This window comes from Syngnathoides biaculeatus, chromosome 1 (genome assembly GCF_019802595.1).
Source record: "Syngnathoides biaculeatus isolate LvHL_M chromosome 1, ASM1980259v1, whole genome shotgun sequence".
NCBI lineage: Eukaryota > Metazoa > Chordata > Actinopteri > Syngnathiformes > Syngnathidae > Syngnathoides > Syngnathoides biaculeatus.
Window position 1 is genome coordinate 8,816,206 of NC_084640.1, and position 14,785 is coordinate 8,830,990.

A 14,785-nucleotide genomic window follows, 5' to 3' on the forward strand; every position below is an offset into this window, starting at 1 on the left:
CAGAACCTGTTTTCTTTTTTTTTTTTAATAAGCATAAGCTTAAAGAGCAGGCGTGGAGCAATCGAGAACACGTCCATAAAAACGTCTACAACTCATAAAAGTTCCCCGTCATGTTCACGTGTCAATGTGACATTGAAAATGCTTTTAATGCCGCTGTAAAAACGTCACTATTCTTAGCTACCAAAATCGCTTCTCCTCCAGAGTGACTACGCTCTGCTTCCCAGGATCTTTGGGATAACTTTCTGGATTCAAGTGCTACCTTGACTTGTGAATTCAATCATTTTCCCCATTGCTGCTTTTTAGTGCATCAAATAGTTCTCGACAGTAATGTACATTATTAAATCATACAGTAGAGTTTGTGCATCATGATTAATTCATTTCGGGACTCCTTCTTGTGACCGCCTTAGCCACCAGGGGCAAATATACGAAGTACGCAGTTACGGCTTCATTGAGGATAAATGACAATGAAGATTCTCGGTATTGTTCTTTTGTCTATGTGTGCTGCTACCCCGTTTGTGTGTATTGCTTTAAAGGTTTCAACACCACAACATCCATGCTAATTTGGTTAGCCCATCGACAGTGTTTTGCATGGTGCACTAGCATAGAGCTAGCGGATTTACAGTACCTAAGGCAAAGCCAAGTGGGCGTTTTAAATAATCATGGAGTATTTTTCTTTGTTTTATGTTTCGCTTGACAGCGAATTTCAACAAGGTGTGTAATTAATCAGCTTTAATCCTCGTTTTTTTTTTTAATAATTACATAATTAAAACACAGTCACTAATGGTGTAGTGGTACACACGCCTGCCTTTGGTCCGGGAAGCGTGGGATCGATTCCTACTCAGTGATGGTGTTGATATCTGCCCTGCGACTGACTGGCGACCGGTTCAGGGTGTGGTCCGCCTTTCGCCCGAAGCTAGCTGGGATAGGCTAAAGCTTTCTTGCAACCCTTGTGAGGATAAGCGGCTTGGATAATGACATGACATCATTAAAACACTGCTAATTGATCACTATATGCCAAACTGTTGCTTTTTATGAAGTTTGCTACTCCCGTTTAGCACTCATACATACAAATTATACATTTTAGTTATCTAAATAAATAATAAGATAGTAGAAGTAGTGTAAGTAAGAAGTAAGTAAGTGTAGCACAGTGTAAATGTACAGACTTTGGGCCCATCTAATTTTTGGGTTTATATTTAAAAAAAAAAAAAAAAAAGATGGGAAAAAAACACATTTTCCCTAATTCCGTGGGAATATTAAAGTTAGCCTCCATGTAAAAATCATCACTGGTGTTTTTGTCTTCCAAATTGTCCCACACTGCACAGTCACAGGACAGTAAAGTTCCCACAGTGGCCAGTACATGAAAACTTGAATGAGATTTTTTGTTTGTGTGACAGAACACACTCTTATCTCTCATTTCAATCACGACATCAGTGCGGTTTCCATAATATTTATAGAGGCGATATGACATGTGATATTTGGATGACATCCACATTACCACGTGGCCTCCGCGCCCTCACCTTGTATCTCTTCTTGCAGCCCGGCACTGGGCACGCAAAGGGTTTCTCTTCCCCGCCGTTCATGCACATGGAACTGAGGATGGACTCGGAGCTGATGGCGCTTTCAGTGGTCCAAGACTCGTCGCTGTCCGACTCCTCGTAGTCTACCTCCTCTTCGTCGTACTCGCTGCCTGGAAACATTCACGTGTTTTGACGTTAAAATAGTCAGTTGTGTGGATTGGGGAAATAAGAGGAAGCAGAATGGGCCAACTGCATTTTGGTGCTGTCAAAATGAATGTTTGCTTCGAAATTTCGACGTAGCCGTTATTGCACTCTCCACATTCATTGCAACCCAACAAAATGGATGGATAATTACAGTGAAGAAAATAAGTATTTGAACACCTGGCTATATTGCAAGTTCTCCCACTTCGAAATCATGGAGGTGTCTGAAATTTTTATTGTAGGTGCATGTCCACTGTGAGACAGATAATCTAAAAGGAAAAATCCAGAAATCACAATGTATGATTTTTTAACAATTTATTTATGTGATACAGCTGCAAATAAGTATTTGAACACCTGGCTATATTGCAAGTTCTCCCACTTCGAAATCGTGGAGGTTTCTGAAATTTTTATTGTAGGTGCATGTCCACTGTGAGACAGATAATCTAAAAAGAAAAATCCAATAATCACAATGTATGATTTTTTAACAATTTATTTATGTGATACAGCTGCAAATAAGTATTTGAACACCTGTTTACAACAAAGGCTACTGTACCAAATATTAACATTGGTTTTCTCAGGTGTTCAAATACTTATTTGCTTCTGTATCACAAAAATAAATCGATTAAAAAAAAAATCATACATTGTGATTTCTGGATTTTTCTTTTTAGATTAGTGGACATGCACCTACAATGAAAATTTCAGACCCCTCCATGATTTCTAAGTAGGAGAAGTTGCAATATAGCAGGGTGTTCAAATACTTATTTTCTTCACTGTAATTTTCTTTGTTTACCCACATCAGTGCCTTGAGACAAATTTAATTCATTCCATGACCATGTTCTTAACCTTTACCTTTGCCATTCATTTGTTCAACCTAATTATTTTCCCATAATGTTAATCCCTCCTGCAAAAAGACAAAAACGGCATTAGCCTAGTTCTGAGCGTCTCGTTTTATTTATTTGCCCACTATTGTGTGTGTCTTATGGGTTAGTGATCCACATCCTCATACACACAAAAAATAAACTAAACAAAAACAAAAAACACCTTGTGCATGTTTGCACTCTCATGCGCCTGTGAGTCACCGTGCAGGGATTGGCACTTGGAAGGATATCATTAAGTGGGAGTGATCCCCCATTGCTCAGCCTGGAAAAGTGCTCTGGAGAATAGTTTCCACTCATCTACACACACACACACACACACACACACACACACACACACACACACATGCACGCCGCCACCGGCCCCCCACCATCACGCAGGAAATGCTGCACCTCAGCATGAGGAAATGGATGGTACCCTGGCACATGTTGAAAAGTGTGCATGTGTGCATAAAAGCGCAGACCTAACACTACGTTTAGGAACCATTTGGGCTGCTTCTGAACTCTGCATGTTAAAATATACACACACAAAGCCCCCATGTGAACACACAGCGTGACAGCTGCTGTGTAATTAGAAGAGTGATGACTGGCCTGCTCGCTGCAGGAGCCTCTATATTTAACATGCGCGCACACACATGCGCAAAGTCTACTGAGGTTAAAAAAAAAAAAAAAGCTCTTCCTGGTATTGTGTGGACAAGCTAAAATGCCCACATCATGACTACTCACATATTTAAAGGGTTAGGGCACACACAGACACACACACCTGTCATACCTGTCGGCGTGCTGCTGCGGAAGGAGGAGGAAGGGGTGATGGGGGGCGTGACCGGCGGCGTCAGGTTCCCGCTGGTGTGCCGAGGGGGCGTGGCCGTGCTGTTCCTCGACATGGCGCCCGTGATGGACAGCGACAGTTTGGGGGTGGCTTTCTTTTTCATGGTCTCCTGTTCCCGCCGCGCAGCGTCCGTCATGAACCTGATGAGAAATGAGTCACCGATTATTGACTACATCTGGTTTAGAAAAAAAAAAAAAAAGGTAATAATGCAAAACACCTTATTTGGACAAGAACGCTATGAAATAGTTTCATTTGAAAGTCGAAACAAATTTGGAAAAATTCCATGCTCCCGACAGTTCAGTCGAGGCCTTACTCTGTTGTCTTAGATATAACGGCTGTCCAAAGAGTCTCTTCGACCTCGATATTTGAGATGACATGATGATCATATGACGAGATGATATTTAATAGTGTTTGCTTTTGAAAAAAATGCACCAGAAGAAACCATGTGCTAATGGGAGAAGACAGGACAGAAAACGCAAACGGACTTCATGAATACTGCGCCTCCACATTGCATTTTGTGTATGACAGGTGGCATTTCCTGTTGATGGCATTCGTTCCGTTAAATCTCTCCTCTTAAAGAAAAAACACAACCCGTAACGTAGTTTATCGAAACAAAATCAGATCCCGACATTAAGAGGAACGGCAGGATTAAGTATGGTAGAGATAACGTTCATCCATTTGAGCATGGCGCGAGAACTGTATCGAGACAAAATAGTGTTAGCGGTGTAAGGAATGACGAAAAATGTAATTCATGCATATTCAGGCAGCATGACGGACGACTGGTTAGCACATCTGCCTCACAGTTCTCAAGACCCGGGTTCAAATTCGGCTTCGCCAGTGTGGAGTTAGCATGTTCTCCCCGTGCCTGCGTGGGTTTTATCCGTGTACTCCGGTTTCCTCCCACTAAGCAAAAACCTACGTGGTGGGTTAATTGAGGACTCAATATTGCCCGTATAAAGTGAATGCGAGTCCGAATGGTGTTGGTTTATATGTGCCCTACGACTGGTTCCCGACCAGTTCCAGTTCCACCAATTTGCATCTATTTGCTTTTTGTAATGTGTTCAATTGCACAACATGGACTAAAGTATAGACTGCTTTCGACCACGTGACTACATCCGAGGCATGCGGCCATGTTGGATGGGTTCACTCTACTGACACGCGGCCATGTTGGATGGGTTCACTCTACTGACGCGCCGTTCACGTTTTGCATACAAATCAGAGGTACACAAATGTAAGTACGACTGTTAAAAGTGACGCATGATGGCTAAAAAGACTTATATAGACTTATTATAAGAGTTATCGCTGCTCATTAGATGTTGTTTCAAGAAACAGTTACGACAAGACGTGCGCTTTGATTAACAATATCGACCCATATGCCATGGAGAAGCACAAATGTGGGGATCGGTAACCTATCCAGACATCGTCCACTATCTCCTCTTCTCGACAAGCGCTTATACCGTGGACCGACTAAAGAATTACAAAGGTCTGGAGGTCTACAACCAATTCATCAACGGCTGGGTTCGTCATGCGGCGGTATCCATTGCAAGCACACTGCTAAGGTTAGTGTTCTGCACAATGCAATTTAAATATGTACTGTGTGATTATAACCAGCGTTGTGTTAAATTATATTGATTATTATTTTCGTTTTTGTTACAGAGAGAAAGAGAGAGAGAGAGAGAGAGAGAGAGAGAGAGAGAGAGAGAGAGATTCGACCGGGACAAGTCCCAAGTGGAGCCCGCACCTTTTTCTCCACTTCCACGGCCACATTTTTAACTGAACTCACGAAACAGCTAGCGATGCGGTAACTCGTTTTTTTGCAAACTCATTATAATAAAACAGAAGATATAGATTTTGGAGACATGCATTGCATTGACACACGAGTATTGTGCTTTGCTGCTAATACGAGACAGCCACAGTTGTCGCCGTTTGGTTGCTAGCTGCTCCGTTTTCTCGCCCTGGTTCTTGATCACAGCTGGCGGTTGAAAGAAAGACACTTTACAACGCTCGTTTGAGCAACCGCTAACACAGCAGTGCGCCCCCATTCATACGCTTTTCTGAAATGATTCCTGCTTAGTTCCGTGTGTTTACGTGAATTCACCAAACCAAGATGGCGCCCGTGTTCTAAATGGAAAGGTGTGTGACGAGGGTCGAAAACAGTCTATTAGGACACCTGGCCGTTGCGTCGAGAGGAAAAGTGAAGAAGGGGAAAAGTCCCAATCCAGTCTTGTGGTGTTCCAATTTATCCCAAAAGTGTTTGAGAGCTCTGTGCTCAGATCTTACTGCAACGTAACTTGATGTTCCTTGCTTTGTACAATGCCAGTAGAGAAGAACAGCCAACAAAAATAAACAAATGGGTCGAAGGTGTGGCAATATGTGAACTGTAATGAGGATCATTAGAATATTTCTCCAAATGATGGACACTTCAACCCATTAGCAACTGCGTGATGTGATTAGAGAAGATCGGATTAAAAACTGAACAAACGGCCCCAGAAAATACATCACCACCGTCAAAACATAATCTGGGGACTGCAGATGACATTTACAAGCTTGTCGTTTAAACAATTACACCCCCCCTCCGGCCCCAAACAAAAGAAAGTCACTCTCGCTTTCAGCCACAGACATTTCTCCGTGTTGCGGCCCAGAGTGATTTAAGAGGGCCATGACGTATCGGTTTGCCGCACTGCAAACAAACAAATACGCGCACACACACACACGGGCGCACAAGCCATCCTCTTGAGTCAGGCGTCTCATGTCTTCTGCGGTTTTCTCTGCTGATCTGCGAATGAGTCACGACATTGTCGATGGGAAGACATCCGTCATTTGGACGGCTCCCACCCTCCAGCTAACTGAGCGCACGCAAAGGCGAGATTGGCACAACGCTGCCGCCTGCAGACGGGGCAATGGTACCTGTTGATGTAGCTGAGGGCCAAGTAGGTGGGCTGCTGTTGCTCCTGCTTCTCCAAGACCCGAGGATCTGTGTCTGAGAAAAAAAAAAAAAAAAAAAGAGAGAGAGAGATTCCACGTCAATCAAGCGGCCTTATCTTTCCTCCCTGCCCGATAAATTATGGAGGGACTAACAACAAAGCATACAGTCATGGGTGCCTATGATGCTCTCTGTGAATACATCATTGGGGCCTTCCCAGACTTTGTGTCTTCATATTTTCCAAAAAAAAAAATAAAAAATTCACATGGGACTACAAGAGAGATGAATGTATACAGTGTACTGCTAAAACACACAGAAGCTCTTGGAGGCGACTTCCACTGCCTGAGGGGAGTGCCATTAAAAATTAAAAAAAAAAAAAAAAAAAAAACCCTTCCAACCTCCCTGGGAAACAAGAGGAGAGCAGGGGTGGGGGCCCCAGGGTGGGACTACTGTGAAGTATCAGCGCCATCAAGCGTTCAGCGCAGAAACGCTCAAAGGAATCCACAAAGAACCATAGCGTGCTAGGCTGCGGCGGTACGTGACGCGGAACGTAATGGCTGTCAGATGGATGCGATCAACAAGTTGGACCATATCAGCGCAATTGCGAACAAAACACACTCCTTTTCCCAGCTTTTCTCAAGTGCGCGTCTAACGTGTGTGCGTGCGTGCGTGCCGACCGTCTTTGGTGTTCAGGCGTTCGCACCTCATAACTACAAACGAAAGCAGACGTCCCGCCGAGGAGAACACCGAGGAGGGTGGCAAACAAGACAACAAACCCAGGAAAAGAAAAAGAAAAACACACTGCAACACAAAACGCTATAACACACTAAACTTAGGAGGGTTAAAAGAGACAAACGTGATCAATAACTTTTTTGGGTCACTTGTTTCCTCGTGCCTGCGTGGGTTTTCTCCGGGCACTCCAGTTTCCTCCCGCATCCCAAAAACATGCAAAATTAATTGGGCACTCCAAATTTCCCCTAGGTGTAGCTGTTTCTCTATGTGCCCTGCGATTGGCTGGCAACCAGTGCAGGGTGTAACCTGCTTCCTGCCTGTTGACAGCTGGTTAGGCACCACCACACCCTGCAACCCTCGTGAGGATAAGCAGCAAAGAAAATGGATGGATGGATCTCCATAAAGGTTTTAATGTTAAAATTGCACAGAGGAATAAAAGTATATATATTTATTTGGGGCCTCCAGATCACAGATTTTCAGCAAACGCGTGTGGGCCTGGAACGCATCCACCATGATAAACGCCGGCAGAAAATACGGCTACGACGCCTGTGAGGTGAGCCAGGTGCGCGGACGTCGCCGTGTTAAATGTGCGGCGCGTTTACAACGTCCGCTCGCCTCGCAGCACAGGAAGCTGACGGGCGAGGAGGGGAGCAGCGTTTGTGCGCGCTGCTCTTAATACGCTCGACTCACTCCAGCCACGAATTGAGGGAACGCTGATGTTGGGGTTGGGGGTGGCGGGGGAGTTCCTTGCAAAGCTGGGAAGTTGTACCCTGCTGCAAACAGAACTCCAACCACAATAACAAATCCATCCATTTTCCATAGTGCCTGTCCTCATTTGTCCTCAGACTCTCAAGGTCTCATTCAAAAAAAAAAAGTCAGCAGCGCTCTCAACTCAAACCATCTTGTCAGCGGCACAGTAGTGCCCCCTGCTGAACCATTGCAGCGTGTGTTTCTACGTGTATGTGTGTGTGTGTATTTTTGAAAGGAGGCCAAGAATGCACAGCTTGTTTTGCAGGCTGCTAATTAAGCCACACACAGCATTTTAACATGTTTCTCGAGCAGCAGGCAACCGGATGGACGCCAAGGAGCGGGAATGTGGGAGGGGTCTAAGGGGAAAGAAGGAAAAAAAAAAAAAAAAGAGGTAAACTTCCCTGTAATTACACTCCGCGGTGCATGGCGTGGCACTCAGGGGCCAGGCGACTTCCGCCACGCGATGATGTGTGAGCTCGCGTGCGTGGTGTGAAAAGAGAGCTTCCACAGTTCCGCTCCAGTAATGCCAGTCCACTAATTGCTCTGCTACACCCTCACAGGTCATTCAGGAAGTAGTGTGGCACATGGACACGGACACACAAACACACTAACACACCCTTTCCCGACTCACACCTTCCCAAAGAGGACGCAAAACAATGTCGCTTTTGAGGGAAATGGATAGTGTGGATAAATTAAAAGGGGAATCAAAGGGAAGTGGTCACTCGCCAGTTGTAATGATCTTCTTGAAGGAGAGACAGAGATGGTTCCCGAAGCTTCCCACAGAGCAAAGAAAAATATAGTATATGCCATGTGAGTATTGTTGTGTGCTATATTTGTGTACACTGCTGCTCCATAGCTGTTGTTTGAACGTTTCTAATGACCATAACCTCCATGCTCACTTCTGTCATTGTCTGTGGTTTTTCACATGAGCATTAAGTCAGTAAACTTTCCATAGACAAAATGACATGTTTGGATTGAATATCCATCCATCCATTCATTTTCTTTGCCGCTTATCCTCACGAGGGTCGCAGGGAGTGCTGCAGCCTATCCCAGCTGTCAACGGGCAGGAGGCAGGGTACACCCTGAACTGGTTGGGCAGACAACAGTTGCACTCAAAATCACACCTGGAATATTTTAGTGTTAAATACATACAATGTTTTATTTTATTCTCGTTTTTATGGGTCGGTTTTACAGTAAACTTCAACTGGGAGTGATAACAAAGCATGTACACATTGTCTCGTAATGTTTTTGGAGAACTGTGTCAACAAGAGCGTGACAATGGGTGCTAAGTGAATTTAGTGTTTTTAAAAAAAATGTTAGAACCATGTTGAAGCTTCCATAAAAATAAAAAAACGGTTGTATGTTTTTTCCAGTACTAATAAACAACATTTTTAAAAAATGCCCAAAACAACGGACAGCTTTAGAGTCTTGAATGAACCTAACGTATGTTTTGGGAGGCCAGATGTGAACCGAGAATCTCTCAAATGTGAGGTCCCGTTTTTTTACCTGGATTATTATACGGTGGTGTTTTTATACATAAATCCATTTCGATCCAAATGTTACCCATTAGCACATTTCTTGCACACCCAATAAAGATGACCTTTTTTTCTATTTTTAACGGAAAAGGCTTGGCAATTATCGAACAATTTGGGAGTTGAAATAATTGGAGGTCAACCGATGTTCCAGAACTGAGTGTATTTGATTTTTCAGGTGCCAAATATGATATAACGCAATATGTAACGATTGCACAGCCTCACTAACTGCTGATGCGTGAAGATAATCAGCACGGAAACAAATACAAACGGCGGCAATACGTGACGTAATGCTCATCAAATTGCAGCGTATATCCAGCGAGGACAAAGGACATTTTGGGATTTCCCCGCTTTCGCCCCGAGTGTTTTTCTCCGTTTTCATGTCTGCCGCGCTCGGCTGCTTCGTGCTGCTGTCTTTATTGAGGTTGCGGGGCAGGTTGGTGCGCGTGAAGGTATCGCACAAATGTGCACGCAGCCACATAGACCTGACATCATCACATTCCTCAGACTTGACCTATTGGGACAACAACTAGCGCGGTCCCGCGAAACCAATTTCCCGCTGTAATCTAAACAGCGGGGGGGATATGTCATTGTAGAGACCCTATCGCTTTTTTTGTTGTTGTTGTTGTTGGGATGAGGTAGTCGACATTAACTGCTTCTCTCACGGAAACTCATCTGCTTACATGTGTGCAACAGGCTAAGGTTTGCTCAACTGGGGAGGGGGGGGGGCAGCCCGGAATGAGGAATGGACCACGTTGCACCACAAGAGGACAGTATTGTCAAACGAAATGATTTTGGGGGGGGGGGGGACACAAGTTTCATTTTAGCACCTTGACCGATTCAACGAGTTCACCGCACATGCTGAACTATTATTTTTTTGCCACCTCACTTGTCTGATGTATTGCAGTACAATCCTAATATAACTTTGCTCACATTATTTCATATTTGTTTATTGTAATGTTATCGCTTTTTTAATCTTGTAAAATGACAGATTCAGTCTCACGGTATTCAGAATTTATCCTTGAAAATCAAGAGTACTTTAACACTCCAAATTCTGCTCTCATAATATGATTTTCTTCTGATAGAGTTATTAATTCGCTCCCACAAAATGTCTCATAATATTGGGATTTTCTTTGTAATGCTATTACTTCAAATCAAGAAAAAATGACTTCATTCTCAAAATATTTCACCTCTACTCTCATTAATTATCTTACCTTATTTTCTCTACATTTTCATGAGTAGTTTGTATTTCAATTCCACATACTATCAAATACTTCTTTCATGCAGTACACTACACAGGGGAAAGTATTCACAGTACTTCCCTTTTTCCATATTCTCTTATAGAACCGCTTTATTTAAAAAAAGGATGAAAAAAATTCACTTTTTCATTGCAATTCTAAACTCCGCCCGATAACTTGAAAATTAAATTTAAAAAATTGGGGAGGGACTATATTAAAAAGTTTTAAAAAAGCTAAGCGATCATATCTATGTATATAAGTGCTATTTTGTAATTTCAAAGAAAAAAATGTTCATTTCTGAATAAGGCTATTCTACAAAAAGAGGCACTAGTGAAGCCCTGTGAATAGCTTGCGGGTGCACCCCATCTAGCGTAAAAAGGAGCTGCTCCGTCACACTCCCACCTTGGCCCCCTCCCATCTGCGCCAACTGATCTGTGAAAGCTATTGATCGAACTTGGCCCTCCGGAGGGCCGCCGGTGACCAGCTGCGGCTTGAAAAGGGGGCGGAGTAGCTTGTCATTAATCGGGCCGGGAAAGGACCTCTCTCGAAGGTCGATGGCTGCGGGGTCAAAGGTCACACCACGGGGCAGATGCGGGTAACCGATAGACTGAGGAGAGCATAGCTGTCCATTCTCTCTCTCTTTTTTTTTTTTAAATATATACACGACTTGCCCTCAATATGGTCGCAGGGGTATCCCGTCTTACTTTTTGACGTCAGGCAAGGTACACCCTGCACTGGTCGCCAGCCAATCACAGTAAAGAACAAATCTATCCTGACATTTTTTTTTAAATGTCTAATCATGTGCTCCACATAGCCACAGGCTGGATTACCAAGTAAAGAATGTTACCGCGATTCACAGATTCCCTCCGTTTAACCCGGAGGACAAATAAGTAGCACACGTCGTGTGTAACCCCCCCCCACGCCGCCGCCCCCGCCGTTTCCCGGCCCATAAACACGTCGTCTGTTCTGGCCGCAAAGTGGTGTGACATCACATCGGGTGTCCTCACCCCTACTGACGGCACGGCCGTTCTCTTTGTGGACGAGACAGCAGGTGCGCGAACTCGACGCCAAGGCGCTGCCTCGCTGACCCCTTTTAGAGGCTGCCAGTTGCCATGGCGACTGGACTCGCCGAAACCTCCAGTCTACGCCCACTGTCATCCACCTCGCTTCAAACACAACACGACTAGTGATTAGCGCTAATCATCTTTGTCACGCGTGACTGAGTGCTGTGGTGTTACGCTAAAGGGCTTGCTTCATATCATACTCTTACAAGCATTATTGATAATCTTGCCTTACTACTGACGAAATAAATATCATAAGTTAACTTAAGGCTGAGTACCACGATGTATGAGTGGTTTGCTTGTCTGCCTCACACTTCAGAGGTTCCGGATTCAAATATTCAGCTCCAGCATTCCTGCACATTCTCGCAGGGTACTTCATTCCATATTCCCAAAACGTGCAATGTTAGGGTAAATCCATCCATTAATTTTCTTAGCCGCTTATCCTCATGAGGGTCGTGGGAGTGCTGGTGCCTATCCCAGATGTCAGCGGGCAAGAGGCTGGCTACACCCAGAACTGGTTGCCGGCCATTCGCAAGGCACGTCGAGAAAAACACTCACAATTACACCTACGCGCAATTAATGTTGCATGTTTTTGTGATGTGGGAGGAAACCGGAGAGCCCGGAGAAAACCCACGCAGGCACAAGGGAGAACATGTAAACTTCACACAGGCAGGGCCAGGATTGAACCCAGGAACTCAGAACTGTGAGGCCAACACTATCCAGCTGAACCAACGTGCCGCCTGTTAGGGTAAATGAACACTCTAAAATCAGTGAAGTGTACCACATTTTATCCCTTAGAAGACTCTCTACCCACACCACCAAACAAAAATTTTCCAAAAAGCATACAACGAACACCAGAAGTGACTGAGAATCTCTGCAGCGAATAATTGACGGGTTATACTGTACTGTAATTGCTGGTGAATGCCACAAGATGGTGGCAAATGACTTATTTTGTCTAATCCAAGTGCCTGAAATTAATTCAGGATCAAGATGCCGCCACATGCAAAACTGTTATTACACAAACGATGACGTGATTTTTCAGCAAATAACAGCGGATAAACCATTTTGCCTCAAAATATTCTAATGGATACATTTGTGCATGCCAAACTGTGAAAAATCAGGAGGCAGGTTAAGTGTACCTTCTGCCATCTTGTGGAAAAGCATTTTATTGGTGTGCCTGTCACTCACGATAGGTCGCTGACACAGATAGACAAACAAAGATAGAGTAAACACTGACCGACCATAAATTTGCCATTTGCTATTCTGAAATCCACCTATTGGCTGACTTTGTGGTCAGGCCAAGTATTACTTTGAAGACATGTTGTCATGTCGAAGTGAGTTGAGGAGTTTCTTTTAAACAAAAATAGTGTTTTGCCACAATCGTGTGTCATCTTGGTATTAAGGAACGATAGTAAATTGGAGTGAGTTGAGGAGTTTCATTTGGGGGGGGGTGAGAGAAGTGTTTTGCAGCCATCTTGTGGCCTCCATAGGCATTTTTTTTGGGGGGGGGATTAATTACTTGTGGGTTTTCAATATTCATAAGAATAAGAGGTAATTCGGCAGCACGGTGGGTCAGCTGGAAAAGCGTTGGGCTCACAGTTCTGAGGTCCCTGGTTCAATCCCGGACCCGCCTGTGTGGAGTTTGCATGTGCCCCCCATGCCTGCGTGGGTTTCCTCCCACTTCCCAAAAGCGCGCAACATTAACTGGACACTCTAAACTGCCCCTAGGTGTGATTGTGAGTGCGGCTGTTTGTCTCGATGTGCCCTGCGATTGGCCGGCAACCAGTTCAGGCTGCCCGTTGACAGCTGGGATCGGCTCCAGCACTCCCCGTGACGCTCGTGAGGATAAGTGGCGAAGAAGATGGATGGATGGATAAGAGGTAATTCCTTCACCCATGTTTGTGGGAAATATTTTTCCCCCTCGGCACACCAATTGGGTTAGGAATCAGTGCTGTAAATCGTCCCTAGGTGCAAATGGTTGTTTGTTTCCATGTTGCCCAGAATGGACTGGTGACCAGTCCAGGCTCTAAAGTACCCCCTACCCCGCCTCTCCACTAAATCAGCTGGGAAGGGCTCAAGCACACCCACCCCCCTGACCTACATGTGGATGAGTCCTATCAAAAAGGTCGGGCTGGGTGGAACTGCAAGGCTGAAGGCACTCATCACTTGCAGGCTGCGGGCAAACTTAATGAAAAGTGCAACAAGTTGAGACGAGTGCATTGGTGGGTGGAAACCAAAATATGAGTAACCTACCGAAGTCACGTCAAAGTGACACCAGGGACCACATCAAAGCACGAGAAACGTGTGATTCGTTCATGTGCACAGACACCTGGAGCAGACGTGCTCCATACAGAAGTCGACTCGCATCAGGCCCGTCGTGATAAACATTGACATGTTAGCTGGGAAACCGCTGTCTGCTCCGTGTGCTATTTACACTCATGTGCGGCTCGGCGGAAAATGGAAAAATACTATAGCGAAAGAACGCTTGATATATTTTGAACGTAATACAAGTCTGCTAGTAAGCAAAAAAAAAATGATGTACGCAGCGGGAATAGCGGAACCCGAGCCTCGCTAACTAGCTAAAAGGTGAGCTAGCTAGCTAGTTAGCTCCGTACCCCCACCTCCCCACCCACCGAGGGCCGACTCACCGATGTGATTGTCCTCGATGTGGACGATGAGCTCGGCGAGAGACTCGAACTGAAGTCCGCAGCCTCCGAACCTGCAGGAATTGGAGAAGAAGGAAGCGGCGGCGATGCCCGTCATGTTGTTTTCACCGGTGGGGGCGCGCTGGTGCATTCACCGGGCGAGCGGCGGGGTTCTCGCAGGAGACGGAGCGGTGGAGGCTAAGGGAGGCAGACTGGCAGGGAAGGCTTCGGGTCCGGGGAGGGAGCGGGGAAGAGTGCGGAGCAGACACCGGGGCGGCCAGACAGGACAGCGGCGGACGCAGCTGGGAGGCAAGCTAGGCGCAGGGTGGGTGGGGGTGGGGGCGTTGGCTGGCTGCCTGCCTGCCTGGTGGCAACTACGTCATCACCTGCTTACCTGTGTCTGAAAACCAACACATTCATTATCAAATTATGACCGCGCTACTTATTTGGTTAGATTTTACTCACCAAAAGAAAAACAACGT

The 14,785-nt window shown here is 45.2% G+C and overlaps 1 protein-coding gene across 2 annotated transcripts in view; it reads right to left on the reverse strand.

The window, feature by feature from the left end:
* Nucleotides 1-14,785, reverse strand: part of LOC133498027 (juxtaposed with another zinc finger protein 1) — a 34,852-nt gene that overhangs the window by 1,419 nt on the left and 18,648 nt on the right. The window contains exons 2-5 of one of the 2 annotated variants that reach the window (XM_061814399.1): nt 14,307-14,703; nt 6,330-6,402; nt 3,366-3,562; nt 1,518-1,687 (exon numbers count right to left, since the gene is read on the reverse strand). In XM_061814399.1, the coding sequence (XP_061670383.1) occupies nt 1,518-1,687; nt 3,366-3,562; nt 6,330-6,402; nt 14,307-14,454 (588 nt within the window). In that variant the 5' untranslated portion in view covers nt 14,455-14,703. Of the gene's footprint in view, nt 1-1,517; nt 1,688-3,365; nt 3,563-6,329; nt 6,403-14,306; nt 14,704-14,785 lie in introns of those variants that run through there. The other variant, XM_061814406.1, reaches the window with a different exon arrangement.